General features: G+C 27.9%; 2 protein-coding genes across 2 annotated transcripts; one reads left to right on the forward strand and one right to left on the reverse strand.

The window, feature by feature from the left end:
• Positions 1-1,068: 1,068 nt before the first annotated feature.
• Positions 1,069-2,400, reverse strand: PmUG01_10041000 (RAP protein, putative; the record flags this gene model as incomplete). The annotated part of the gene is made up of 1 exon (XM_029005613.1): positions 1,069-2,400. One exon carries the CDS (start codon positions 2,398-2,400, stop codon positions 1,069-1,071), a length of 1,332 nt encoding a protein of 443 aa, XP_028862184.1.
• A 6,693-nt stretch (positions 2,401-9,093) lies between these two features.
• PmUG01_10041100 (conserved Plasmodium protein, unknown function) lies at positions 9,094-13,560 on the forward strand (the record flags this gene model as incomplete). The annotated part of the gene is made up of 1 exon (XM_029005614.1): positions 9,094-13,560. One exon carries the CDS (start codon positions 9,094-9,096, stop codon positions 13,558-13,560), a length of 4,467 nt encoding a protein of 1,488 aa, XP_028862185.1.
• Positions 13,561-15,664: the final 2,104 nt, after the last annotated feature.

Below are 15,664 nucleotides of genomic sequence, written 5' to 3' on the forward strand. Positions count from 1 at the left end.
ATTGTTATTTTGAAACATAAAAAAAATTAAATTCCATAAGTTTATTAACAGAAAAAAAAAATAAATAAATAAAATAAAATAAATAAAGCAAATAAAGCAAATAAAGCAAATGAAGCAAATGAAGCAAATAAAGCAAATAAAGCAAATAAAGCAAATGAAGCAAATAAAGCAAATAAAGCAAATAAAGCAAATAAAGCAAATAAAGCAAATAAAGCAAATAAAGCAAATAAAGCAAATAAAGCAAATAAAGCAAATAAAGCAAATAAAGCAAATAAAGCAAATGAAGCAAATAAAGCAAATAAAGTAAATGAAGAAAATTAAGAAAATTAATTAAATAAAACAAATAAAGCTAATAAAGCGAATTACTGCCTTTTTAATTTTGTTTATATATGTATCTTTTCCTTTTTTAATTACATTTGCATGAACCAAATCGCCTTAAAAATATGAACAAACAAGCAAGAACAATGGCAAAGAGAACAATGTAACGAATCTTGAAAAGATGTTTTCTCCTATCACCATCAAACAGATGTTAACATTATGGTTTGTCTTTTTTTTTTTTTTTTCTTAATTAAGCTACAATATGTGGTAAGAAAAAAAAAAAAAATTTTGTCTCATTTTGATAGTACTGTGGTGATTACAGATGGTGGGAAAAAAAAATAAAATAAAGGAAAAGGGGAATGTTCATGAGACGTTGAATTGCAAAATATGTGTGCAGGAGTACAACATAAGGCTACAATACATATGGCGTTGAAAAAATAGAAAAAAAAAATGAAGTATCCCTCATAACACTTAAAAAGTGTTAATAACACACACATACATTTATATGTAGTACATGTGTGTGCCGATCGTTTCAAAGTGAGCGAGAACAACAACAAAAAAAAAAAAAAAATAATAATAATTAAAATAAAAACAAAATGTACAAACTAACGAACGAACAAGCGAGCGTGCAAACTACAAACCCATGCTTCTCCCACAGAATAATAAAACCCCTTTGCGCCCATTTCGCCTAGTGCATTCTGCATTTGGCGTAATTTGGTCAAAAGTCTTCCCATTAGCCATTTTTGCACCTCAAAGGATGAGATGTATTTTTTCCTGTTCTTGTGCATGGGCTTTTTCCTTATCTTTGCAAATTTTGTACCACTTTAATTCTCTTAATTTATTTTTTATTTCATCGGGTTTGAGAAGAGGAAAATGATTAAGTGTTTTTCCTAAGGGTTCCTTCTCTCTTACAGTTTTTACGAATTCGATTTTTTGATTGATATCATTTCCTAGTTTAAGCCAATCCAACCAAACAATCCTCCTAATATTCCATCCTAGGTCATATAAAATTTGGTGTTGTAACTTAATATGTTCTGTATACATATTTGTGGATGTATAGAAACAAGAAGGACCATCAACGAACCAACAATTTCGTTTCTCATTAATTTCCCCAATATCTATATAATAACAACCCCATAAAAATGTATTCCTATGAGCTATACCTAATCTAGCTAAACAGGTTGAAACTTCCCACTGAAAGTCAGATGGTTTTCTACTACTGTCGTGTATCCTTCTCATACTTAATCGAACATAAAAACTTTTTACCTTAGTTGATAAAGAATTCCATACATGTGGATATAAAACCCTCACTGCTACAGCAGATTTGTATGCACTTTTATAGTGTTGTGGTCTTGCACATATAAACATGTTAGTGAATCTTGTTAATATATATTTCTTCGCTTCATCATCATATAAATTAATTATAGTAATATCATTAACTACATTTCTAAAATCCTGTGCAAATATTGTATCCAGTTTATTAATTATATGTCTGTTCATAAAATTTTTATAATTTTTATCCATTATACCCAATCTACCTATAGACGTATTTATTTTTATTAAATCTTTTATTCTGATTTCATCAAATTTGGAAATAACAGTTTTACAAAATTCATTAAAAAATTCTTCTTTTCTTATTAACATCCTATTTAATGACCATGCAATACACATTAATGGATGGCTATAAAAATTATTTAAATTTTTTCCCACATATTTTAACATGTGGTCATAAAAATCGGTGTTTAAAAATCGACTTTTTCCCATCCCATAAAAAATATAACCAACTTGTTGAGGTGTTAATGTTTCACGTATTTCTAATATCCTTTCACTATAGCTTTTCCATAATTCAAAATCATGTTTTCTCAATGTTGCTGCCTTTTGCACACATGCAGATATATACTGACCATCCATCAAATTTACCTGACTTGTTAAGGACACATTCATAGGTAACCAATATTCTCGAACTCTCTGTTGCGCCCATGACCGAAATCTTTTGTGCATACGTTTTGCCTTGTACTTTATCCTGCTTTCCCTTCTTATCGCGTTCACTATTACTCTTTCCCTGGGTCGAAGCAGCCCCATCCTGGTATAGCTGTGACTGGGAATGTATCTACGGGTACGGATGTGTATGTTAGTATATACATATACACATATATAAATATATATATATGTATATGTTTATCCTCTTTTCAATTCCAGTTTGGAAGTACAAATTTAAAATAACAGGTGCAGCGAAAACTTAACGCGTAGATAAATAGGTTATGCGTTAATATGCACGCACGTAGGTACATGTGTGTGTACTTGTTCGCACGTATCTGAGTATGTGTATTTATGTATACGTTCTGAGAGCGGAGCTACGCTTCCTTTTGGGAAGCATTAATCCAAGTGCCCAATTTTGATTACATTTATTTTCTTCAACATTGCACAAAAGTATAGTTTACATTTTTCTTCTCTCATTAAATAATTTTGCATTGGGTGCGACCCACGTAAAATAATTTTTTGTATTCTGCTATAGTATACCCTATTTTATTATATCTTGTTTTGCTCCATTTTGTTTATTTGTTTATTTGTTTATTTGATAATTTGATTTTTTTTTTTTTTTTTTTTTTTTTCATATATTGCATTTTCCCTTTCTACATTTGAAAAGAGGAAAAAAGAGGGGTGCCAAAGTACGGCAAAAAAAAAGAGAATAAAAACAGGGTACATAAGTATGGGCATACTTATGTATGTATGTAAAACACGCGCACACGTGTACTTATTTTCAATTCTCTTTCACCATTTTAATGGCATTTATCACTGTAAAAAATGTGCTCTTAAATCGTCAAAAGAAAAAATAGAAGAAAGATGAAAATTTTTCCAACATACAGTCAAGTGATATTTAAAGAATTTGAAGGTGATTTGCGTAGTGGAACCTGCCCCGCATGATTTTTGATGCTTGTACTATATATGACTGTTGTGTATACACCCTTATTTGTTCACTCGTTTATTTGTTCACTCGTTTAGAGAAGAACAACTTTAATATAATTAAAACAATCAAAAGAATTTAAAATTTGATCTAGTAATTATATTTTTTCTTTTAAAGTTAGCTCTTTATGTGTGTACCCAGTTGTACAGTCCATTATCATGTCGTCATATTTGAATTATAACTACGGACCATTTACAGTGTTTTCAAAAAAAAAATAAACAATATGAATGTATTGATTAGTGCATAATAACATGAAAAAGGAGAAGAAAAAGGAAAGAAAAAAAAAAGAAAAAGACTAACCGAATATTTTTTAAGAAATATATTTATATATTTTTTTATGCCTCGTATTATCTTCAATTCATTTAAAAGAGGAACAATCACATTGAATTAAGGAAAAACTTTATACATTTCAACAACGTTTTTAACATATACCTGTAATAATTATAAAAGCTTTTTTTGTAAGTTCTGTTTTTTCATTTTTTATCCTAATATTATTTTACTTTGCTTTTTTTCTCTTTTCTTGTGTTTTTTTTTTTCCTTTTTTCTTTTTTTTACACACAAATATGAATTATTAATCTCTCCAAAGAATGAAATATAGTAAATATAGTCGTCAGATGATTGCAATTTTTTTTTACAGTCATAAAACGTTGTATTGGAGAATATGCAAAAAGAGTGTGCATGCAAATGTGTAATTAAAAATGTATAAGTGTGAGCATATGTGTACGTATAAATATTATATATATATATGCATATGTATACCGACATTAGCATAATCTTCGTTTAGCAAGTTATGCTGGATATGTGGTTTCCTCAATTTCGTATGAACAAGGTCAGAATTTCAAGGTTGTGCAAAAAAATTGTATTCTTTACTGAATTCAAAAGAGAACAGTTACAAATTCATCGATTAGTACAAAATTAAGGGGTACTTCAAAGGTAAAAGGAATTATGATTATTCTGGTATAATTAAAAAAGAAAAGAGAAATAAATAAAGAAAAAAAGAAAAGCATTCACCCATTTCTGTACCCATATAAACTATGTAAAAGAACGAAATATCCTCTCAAAAAGGACGTTAAAATAATTTTTTTTAATTTAGCAAGATTTGCTGCCAAGAAAAAGCTTAAAATGTTTTTTTTAAATTACAAGTATTCAATATTTAAATAAAAGAAAAAAAAAAAATATTTTTCTAAAAGTCCACTGCAAGCATACATATACATATATACACACAGAGTAGTTACCATTACGAACGTCTAGTATATATTGGTAATTTATTTGTTTATATATTTTTTAAAATTTTCGTTTCATTTTTTGCCATGCGGTACTGCGTTTTTAAATTTTTCATTCGGGAAAGAACTATTCTCCTTTAAGCATTTGAATTATGCGCTAATTCATATACGTCTAATTTTTTTATGGGGAATTAAAGAAAAAAAAAAAAAAAAAAAAAAATATATAAAAGGATGTGTGTGCTATTACGATACCAGCTTATATACTTCCGCTCATTCCACCTTTTTTTTTTTTTCTTTTTGAAGTCCAATAAGGACAAATTATTGGTCTTAGAGTAATTAGAAACTAAAATATAATGAAATAAAAGAATTTATGTTAGACCTCTGAAATTAAGAAAATGGAAAATAATTAAATTAAGAAAAAATTAAAATAAGCTTACTTTTTCCATTTTGCTAATAAAAAGCATTTTTTATTTGTTAAATGTAAAAAGGTGAAAGAACGAAAAAATTAAAAAAAGCATATAAAAAAAAAAAAAAAAAAGAAAAAAAAAATAGTCGCATGCAATTGTCAAATTATTTCGTCTCTTGCTTAATTGAAAAAACGTATTTTTATCGTTACGCGTATGTACATATACGTGCATATATTTATATATATGCGTAAATATAAACGTATTATATACATATACATATGCGTAAATATGAACATATTATATACATATACATATGCGTAAATATGAACGTATTATATACATATTCGTGTATTTCCTTTTCCCATTAAAAATAATAAAAAATTTGTATTCTTTGTTTTTGTAAAAATATATTTTTATATATATAATTTACATTAATGTATTGTTTTTTTTGGTATGAAAATTTTGTTCAGTCTTTAAATGTAAGTTTGCTTGTCCTCTTATTTTTAAAATGGGTATTTTGTGGTATTTGTGTTGTAGTTAATAGCTGTGATAAACTTTTTCGTTTATTATAACTATCTATTTGTGCTATTCTTTTTTTTCTTTTATGTTTTTGTATATTTGTATATTTGTTTTTCTGTATTTGTAGTTTGTCTTTTTGTTTTTTTGTTTTTTTGTTTATTTGTATTATTGCTTATTTGTATTTTTGCTTATTTGTATTATTGCTTATTTGTATTTTTGTTTATTTGTATTTTTGTTTATTTGTATTTTTGTTTATTTGTATTTTTGCTTATTTGTATTTTTGTTTATATGTATTTTTGCTTATTTGTATTTTTATCCTTTTGTTTTTTTGTCTTTTTTTTTTTTTTTTTGTTCTTTTTTATTTGTCTTTCTTTGTTTTGTCCTTTTTTATTTGTCCTTTTTTATTTGTCTATTTTTATTTGTCTATTTTTTTTTTGTTTTTTTCCCGTTTTGTCGTTGTATCTGTTTGTATATATATATTTTTTTTTTTTTAAATGTGCAATTATACTTTTAAAATTAGACTTCATAGACATTTTTAAAAATTTATCTTTTTCGTTTATCGGGGTTAGCGTTTGGCTGTGCTTAAGTTTGGCTGTGCTTACGTTTGTTTGTGCTTACGTTTGTTTGTGCTTGCATTTGTGTTTGCATTTGTTTGAGTTTGTCTACGTTTGTCTGTGCTTGCATTTGTGTTTGCATTTGTTTGAGTTTGTCTACGTTTGTCTATGTTTGCATTTGTGTTTGCATTTGTTTGAGTTTGTCTACGTTTGTCTATGTGTACGTTTGTCTATGTTTGTCTACGTTTGTCTGTGTTTGCATTTGTCTATATATTTTTTCTTTTTTTTTTATCTTTGTTTTTGTATTTTTGTTTCTGCGTACCCATTTTTTATTTTGCTTATTATTTTATTTGCCCCTGTTTGCTTACACATACTTACTCTTATACACATTATTGTTTTTGTAGACTATTGTGTATTTTCCCCAGTTTGTTTTTGTCGTTCTCACACTTTTTTTGTATCTTTTAAACGCATTTTTTCCTGATCTCAATACCTTTTGAAATTTTTCGTTTGAATATAGTGAATACAATTGAAAATGTCCTTACAAGTGGACGTTTAAGTTTGTTTACTATTCCCATTCTGCATTTGTAAAATTTTTTGAAAAGACAAAAAAAATGTGTGTACCTAGTTTGCATTGCTGTTGGTAGCAGTAGTAGTCAAACTAGTACTAATACGAGTGAATAGTATTGTATGATATTTTTTTATTTTTCTTTTTTTGTTATTGAAATATATGATTTTAAGTTTTGTCCTTTAAGTACATCTTGGGAGCGTTCGTCCTTGTTTTCGTTCAAAAGAACAATAATTTTTACGTTATATGCATTTTGCATATGCTTACTTATATATGCATAAAAGTATATATATATATATATATATATATATATATATATATATATGTATGTATGTATGTATGTATGTTTGTATGTATGTATGTATAGGAAAAACGTACATATATGCAGACATGTGTGCAGATATGTATGCTTGTCTATATATGTGTGGAACCGTTGTGCCCTTTTTTTTAATTTGCATAAATAAAAAAGAAATAAAAAAAATCGAAAAAATAAAAACATAAAAATATGAGAACGTTAAAACATAAAAATATGAGAACGTTAAAACATAAAAATATGAGAACGTTAAAACATAAAAATATGAGAACGTAAAAACATAAAAATATGAGAACGTAAAAACATAAAAATATGAGAACGTTAAAACATAATAATATGAGAACGTTAAAACATAAAAAAAGAAAAAAAGCAAAAACAAAAACAAAAAAAAGAGAAAAACGTGGAAATACAAATTAAAATACATAAATGCTTGCCCCTGTTTTGCGAATAATCCTTCTATTATTCATTTCATATATATTTATGTATTTTAAAAAATATAGACACAGAAAAAACGAAATAAAACATATACAAATAAAGTACAATGAAGCAAAGAAAAACAAAATAATACTTCTTTCCATATTTTTTTTTTCTTTGCTTTGTATTTTCAATTAAAACAAATTAAAAGAAATAAATAAAAATAAAAAACAAAAAAAAAAAAAAAAGAAAAAACTAAAATAGTAAAAAATTAAAAAATAAAAAAAAGTGGACACAAAACCCTTGTGTTGAACGGAGGTACGAACGTAATTTGTATTTTGAGCTCTCTCATTTCTCGTGTGTATATGTGCATATATATTAAAAACTATATAGCAGTATTGAAGTATTATACATAATAATTTCTTAAAAAAGAAAAAACAAAAAAATACTTATATGCACATATGTATGTGCATATATACATACTATATATATATATATTCTTGCGAGTACACACATGTACATATGCGCGCATGTAATAATTCCGAGGTGTCTATATTTAAATATGCACATTTTTTTGTTTTCACAATTCTTCATTTTGTTATATGTGTGTAATAAAATAAAGATATTTGAATTATGAAGGATGACTAATATGTTTCGCATATTTAAGTGAGCTTATATGTTTATATCTATGCGTTTATGTCAATATATTTATGTCTATGTACATATGTTTATGTATATATATCTATGGATCTATGTCCATGTGATTATGTCAATACGCATATTTTAACACAATTTTGTTTAAACATTTGAGTGAATTCAAAATATGAAACATGTGTGTACGTTATATAGAGATATCATATAAAATTTGATTTTTTTTTTTTTTTTTAAGTAACATTGCATTTATAGACATTTACATAGTGCATAAATGTACCTATATCCGTACATATATATTAGGTACATATATATTATGTACATGTACATACATTTGTGAGGCTCGTTAATTACATATTGACATAGCGTTGTCTTCATACTCGGATGAACAAAATTTTATTTTTTAATGTACATATATTTATAAAGAGAGAAGTGCATTTTGAAGGTAAAAATATTCGTTAAGTGGTTTTTACCTATGTATGCGCTTTTTTGTGCTTAGAAAGGAGGAAGGCATACCCGCGTATGTGTGCATATGTAAGTACAAGTATACATAAGTACATGTATACATAAGTACATGTACATGTATGTATGCATATTATGTGTCTACATTTATGTGCACACGTGCATGCCTTCTTTTTTCCAGACACAGAATATAGTGAGTCTAGAAATTAACCATATAATGTTTGTACGAATGGGTTATGATTGCATAGAATTTAATAGGCATACACCATTTTATTAACGAGCATTCTATTAAAGACTCTTTTTTTTTTTTTTTTTTTTTTTTTTTATTTAAAACTAACTCAAGTGGATAAAAGATAGACTCACTATCGTTCATTTAACGGCATCTAACATATAAGCTTAGTAGTACGAGGAAAAGAGTATATTATATCCACTTAGATCAAACTGGGAAACAGCCAAAAATTGGAGCAAGTGTTAAGTAGTGGGTGTAAGACTTAGTGATTATAAAGTTTTGTAAATGTATATACGTTTGTAAATATATATACATTTGTAAATATATATACGTTTGTAAATATATATACGTTTGTAAATATATATACGTTTGCAATTGTGTACACACGCTACTATGTATATACGTAGTTGTGTACATATGTATATATACATACATAACAAGGTGAAGAGTAGTACAAAGGGTAGGCATAAAAGATGAACGAAGGAAAAAGCTCGATATATAAGGGGAAAGGGTTTATTTTAAAGACAGCTAACAAGGAGTACATAAACAACAGTATCTGCAATAGAAGTAAAAACAAAAGTAGTAGAAATAATAAAAAATATATATTTGTTGAAAGGAAAAAGAGTACGTTTAGCAGATATAATCCTGTGGTCATGCCAATTTTATTTAATAAAAATAATAAAAAGAACAATGAATATATGAAAAAGAATGATATAAATATACTCAACGAAGGGGAAATAAACAGCTTCTTGTTAAGAAATAAAGCTTTTAGATTAACATGGTCATGTATAATAAAAAAAATTAAAAAAGAAATAGATATGCAAATATCAAAAAATTTAAGTAATATATTTGAAGAAATTTTTCTATATTCTATATCAAACAATGAACAACTCCCGTTGATTCTTATGACAGCAGGTACGAACGTTGCTGACCATGAAATAATCATTGACACGTTATCCTACGAATTTAAAAGATGGAATTACAAAAAGGGTAGGATATCCGAAGATTCTGACATTTTGAAACTCTTGTGCAAAAGTGAAAAAAAGGGAAGAAGCGATAATAATTATAGGAGTGGTAATAATGATAGCTGCTTTGATGATAGACACTGTAAGGACGAACCATATGAGGATAACGATATATATGTGTGTTCGCTCAACTCAAGTACGTCTAACAACATAAATTCGTCCATATACAATATATACAATCAGCTTTATAAAGAGTATAAAATGAGATCGTTTTTAGCGAAATATAGAAAGAAAAAAGGAAACAATGACAATGATAATTATGGATATGGTTATGATAATAGTTATGATGTGGGTATGCATACAAGACGAACCAGCAGTAGGGACTCATTCAGTTGTATAAAAAATGAAAGAAATAGTGGTATTTCCAATTTTTCCTTTTTTTTAAACAAAGAAATGGACCAAGAGTGTAAAATTAACAAAAGAATGGTGAGCATAGATAAGCTGGTTGAACTATATAAACTTATGAGTGAGGTAAATATGCGGAAAGGGGGGGGGTCGAGTCATAAAGGTCAAAGCGGCGTGCACACGCCCTCCTTGGATGCAACTGATGATAAGTATAATGAGAGTAATAATGACAATAACATCGGCATTAATAGCGGAAAGGTAGGTGGGGTCAGGAGCAACAGTAGTAGCAACAACAGTAACAGTAGTGATGGAAGCTACTGTAGCTACGATGATAACAGTGATAACTTGCGTATCAACTACAGGAAGTTGGAGTTATACAATAAGCAGAACGAGTACTTTGCGGATGGCAGGAAGAAGGTTCGAGTAGTAGTCCTTATCCACGATTGTGAATATTTCAATATAAATATATTGAATGGAATATTGAACGTGTTGATAAACTTACGAATAGATAGCAAGATGTGTCTAAGTGTTATACTAGGAGTATCTACTCCTTCGTTTTTCTTCAATCGAATAACTACTCCTGATACTCAGAGCAAGTTAAGAATAAAGACAGTAGACATACTGAACAATAAATTAATTTGTGAATATATATGTAATAGTATACTGTTTGAAAATTTTTTGCCATTTATGATAAATTTTCGAACAATGCATGCAATAAAATTATTATTACATAAAAATAATCAATCAGTTAGTCACTTGGTTTATATTCTTTATATATTGACTAAAGAGTTTTATGATAATAATTTACTCTCTTTTTTATCGCTACCAATATATTATTATTTAAACGATGAGCAAGGGAATGATAATTTGGAATTTCAAACCGAGTACTCTCCATACACCTTTGTTCGTTCAAACCAAAAATCTTTTTCAAATTATTTAAAATATGATATCAGAACATTGCATAAAAAAATTATTTGTCTTTGTTACTCGTCGAATTTATACTATAGACATTTATCCTATTTAAAAAAAGTCTACTCTAATGTATTGGTTCATAATTATTTTTTGCTACATGGAAAGGATTCAATTGTACATACACCTACCAACTCCGACAATGAGTTGATAAACTTTACACTAAAGAGAAATAGGAGTAACAAGAAAAAGAAAAAGAAAAGTAAAGATGACGATAATGCGAGTTGTCACTCACTCAGTTCTGATCCTGAACGGGGTAGTTTTACTAACACGGATAAATTAAGCACAGATGTGAATATGGTTTCTGTACATTGGGATGAAAAAAGAGAAACAACAAAAAAAAGAAAAAATAGCGTTCACTTGCACAGTACTGGTGGTATGGCTCATCAGTTAAGCGGTAAAACAATGCTAGCTCAGCAGGGAGAAGGAAGCGGAAACAATTTGCAAAATGGCATAAAAAATGAATATGAAGAGAAGAATGGCGTAAATGATCAACATGATACAAATGCTCAGTACGGAAGAAGTACGTTCAATATCAATGGTGGTACAAGGAAAAATGAGACAGCGGATGAACAAGGAAGTAGATGTCAAAATGATAGCATATTTAACAGGAACCTACAGGCATGGCAATTCAAAGCAAATGCAATAAACTGGTGGTTTGATCATCCGTTTAAGGATTTAATTTACTCATATGAGAATAAGAAAATAAAAGATAATTTTATAAATAATATTGACAAATTACTAGAGAGCACAGAAGAAAAATGCGTAAAGAATTTATATGATATAAATAATATTAAAGATATAAATAAATGTTTATGCGAGTCGTCTTTACCTACCTGTGTTCTACAATTAATTGAAAGAAAATATGCCTTTAACATTGCCATCAATTTTATTAATATTGTCATTAAGTGTAAGTCTGAATATGCAAATTCGTTAAAAAGAGCAGAATATTTTAGGAAATTATTTGAAAATTTTGAAAAGGTAAAATGGCAAGAAAACACAAGTATATTATATATTGAAGAATTGTATAAAATAGTGGAAAGAGATGTAAAAAAATGCATTAGTTTTTTAATTGATATTATTACTCCTTATTATTATAAAAATCAAGAGATTTTGTTAGATATGCTAAAAGAATTTAAAAAATATTATACTACTGTTTATGCTATTGTTTATAATTTAGAGGACTACTTGTATTTATTAAAAGAGAAAGAATGTCAAAAGGATAAGGAAACATATATGAACGACGATTTTGCAAAAAGCTGTACAGTATATTCTGTTTCCTACTCTATCTATTATTCACTCCTTACAAAACTAGATGATCTTATTCAAATGTTAAGACAGTACATAAATGAAAAGAAGGGTGCACCGGGTGGTAGTACTACCACAACTGCTGCTAATGGAAATTTGAAAAGGTTGGTGAACTGCAATGTTTCGAATGAGACACACCCGGAACAGGGATTAGTAGCTGAGATGAGAACCGAGTTAGAAGCAGGGTCAGAAGCTCAGATGCAAAGAGGAAATACTAAAGACGACAATGAGTTCGACACAAACGGAGAGGCATATCAATTCGGCAGAAATACAAAGTATAGGAAAAAAAATGAAGGAAGAACAGGAATGACAATGAAGAAAAAAGCGTATAAAAGATACTTAACAATACAGAACAGCAGTTTAAAAAATAGACAAAATGGTGAACATATGAAACAAATAAATGTTGAAGATATACTAGAATTGTTAAATCAGTTTGTACATGATTATTTATATTTACTATTACTACCACCAATATACCATCATCCTCTAGCATATGAACTAATTATACATAGACCCGATCGAGATTTCACAGACATAATGACAAGAGATATAAAATATGAACTCTTACAAACATTATGTTATACCAAACCATATAAAACTGGGAGCCTGATGTGTTCATGTTGCTTTTTTCCAGAAAATTTAGAAAATAGTGATCCTAATACTAACATTGTATGCGACAATAAAATATATTTAAACCCCTACTATGATAACATATCATCTTTAGAGGACTTGGTAAACATTTACAGGATTTATGAAAAATGTAATAAAACCATGGATTTGTATAATCTGTTCATTCTTTTTCTAAATATCAAAATAGACACATTGGGGAAATACTCTATGGAAACTACAAAAGAACTACAATCGAAATCATTGCAGAAGGAAGGAGATGACTACTTATATGGTGAAGTGTTACAAGAATATTACTTAAAATTCATAGTAGCTGTTAGTACCTTTTGCTCTTTCTTTAAAATTTTGAAACCTCCAAATGTATCAGCTCTTCTAAATTACAATGAAAAGGGAGAAGAAATATTTGATGATGATGATGATATTGATGATAATACTACTAAAGGAAGGCAAGGTGCAAATGCGGAAGAATCTGTTACGAAATTTTTAGCTGATATTAAAAAGTCCTTACAAGGATGTACTAGTAAGAAGCTATTGTTTGGTAAGTTATACTATAACCAAACAATTGTGTCAAGGGAATTATATTTGCAAAGAATGATAGACTATAATTCTGAGTATAAAAATCAAGTGCATTTTGAAAACGATAACATTAAACGGCAAAAAAATTGATACCCGGGTCAAACTGCGAAGGGGGGTCGTAGTACGTCACGTAACATATATTGTTTATACATATGCGCATCTCCTCTTACCGTTCGCAGGTACATATATATATATATATATATATATATATATATATATATATATATGTATATATAATGTATCCCTGCTGTTTTAATGTTTTAGCACAGATATAAGCTGTGCCGCGTTATCGGTCTTGTCTTTCTTTTTTTTTTCTTTTTTTTTTAAATACTTAACGTGAAAAGGTAGCTAGCCATTTTTGTGCATGATTTTTTTTTTTTTTTTTTTTTAAATATCTGATATGGAAATATAGCTAGCCATTTGTGTGCATACTTTTTCTTTTTTTTTTTTTTTTTTATGTTTAACGTTAGTACATCATTGATACGTGTTATTATATCTCCCCCCATTTGGAAAAAAGATACTTCAAAATTAAAAGTGAATGTATATAAATTATGCAGTGTACAAAATGATAAAAGGCTACAATTAAAACGCAAAATGGGATATTATTTTCATGGTTGCAAAAATGAGAGTTCCTAACATGTTTTCCTTGATTTTTCCTCGTTCAATCTTTTTTTTTCTTTTTTTTTTTTTTCGCTTCATACAGACTCTTAGCATATAAAATAATAAGACGGCTTATCATTAATGGGGGTAGTGCAACTGTATACTAATTTTTGTTGCAACAAACATATATTTGCAAAAATAATTTATATAAGAATAAATAGGGTTACAATGTATTGTTTTTTCTTCCTCCTTTTTGCACAAATTTTTCACACTTAAACAAAGTAGTTATGTAAAGTAAGATGGGGGAGAGGAGTTCTATTCTTATGCCTTATTTCGAGCGTATTTTACGAATTTGTTCCAATGTGTATATTTGCAGACGTATATTCGTATGGATGTATGTTAGTACGTATGAACATCACGTCGATACGTGTGAACGTTATATCAGTACATACATATATATATATATTACGCTTCTGTACATTTAGCAGTGTGTTTCCCTTCTCGTGTACTATGACCTTTAACAGTATATGACGAATTTATTGGTGCAAACACGCAATCATGGGCGTGGGTTGCTGTTCATATGTATCTTCATATATACACAAATGCTGCTTATGTATATGCATATATATGCATATATGCATACGTATATATGTATGCACATACACAAGACCCCCATTTTTCCAATGTTCCAACTGTTAATTGCAAAAAATATGAGGAAATTTTAAAATAAAAAATTGTTAACAATGTACTTAAGAGAAAAGGAATAATTTTATTATAACGTGCAGTTATTCCTTATTTAAAAAAAAAAAATAATAATAAAATAAAAATAAAAATAAAAATAACTACTGTTAAGCAACTTTTACATTTTAATACTTATCCATAATTAAATTAAAATTTTTTTTTTTTTTTTAATTTTTGGGGGAAAAAAATGGTAAAAGTTAATTCTTTCTTTGCCTTTGAGGCATCTCTTTCTCTGTTCATGTATAATATATATACAATGAGAATTCGCAAAAAAGTTTCATATTTCGTTTTTCGCATAAACCCTTTGTGAATAATATTATGAGTATTTTTCACGTATGGATGAATGAATAACAGCGGCTGATATATAAAATGATATTATTATATATACTTTAGCTCTTGCTATCTCCATGCACATATACATAAATATGAAAATTAAGGACTTGAAATGTATTCTTGTAAATACAATGCCATAATTCTTGTAAATGCAATGCCATAATTCTTGTAAATACAATGCCATAATTCTTGTAAATACAATGCCATAACATCTTTTTCGCATCTCTTCCAAAAGAAATGTGCAATGTATGTATATATATATATATGTATATATTAAGAAAAGGGCACGTAACAAATAACGCATCAAACGCGTTCAAATAATAATAATAATTAAAACAATGATTTTCAAACAGAAAAAAAAAAGGGAGCATCAAAAATATTAAGTATATACAATTACAACAGCGTACCACACTGCCGCTTCATATTTGGAAGAGAAATGAAAAATTGATTTACGTTCAAAACGAAAAAAAAAAAAAAAAAAAAGCCATCCCCCATACGGTAAAAATGTATAAGCATATAT

The sequence above is a fragment of the Plasmodium malariae genome, assembly GCF_900090045.1.
Source record: "Plasmodium malariae genome assembly, chromosome: 10".
NCBI classification, from domain to species: Eukaryota; Apicomplexa; class Aconoidasida; order Haemosporida; family Plasmodiidae; genus Plasmodium; species Plasmodium malariae.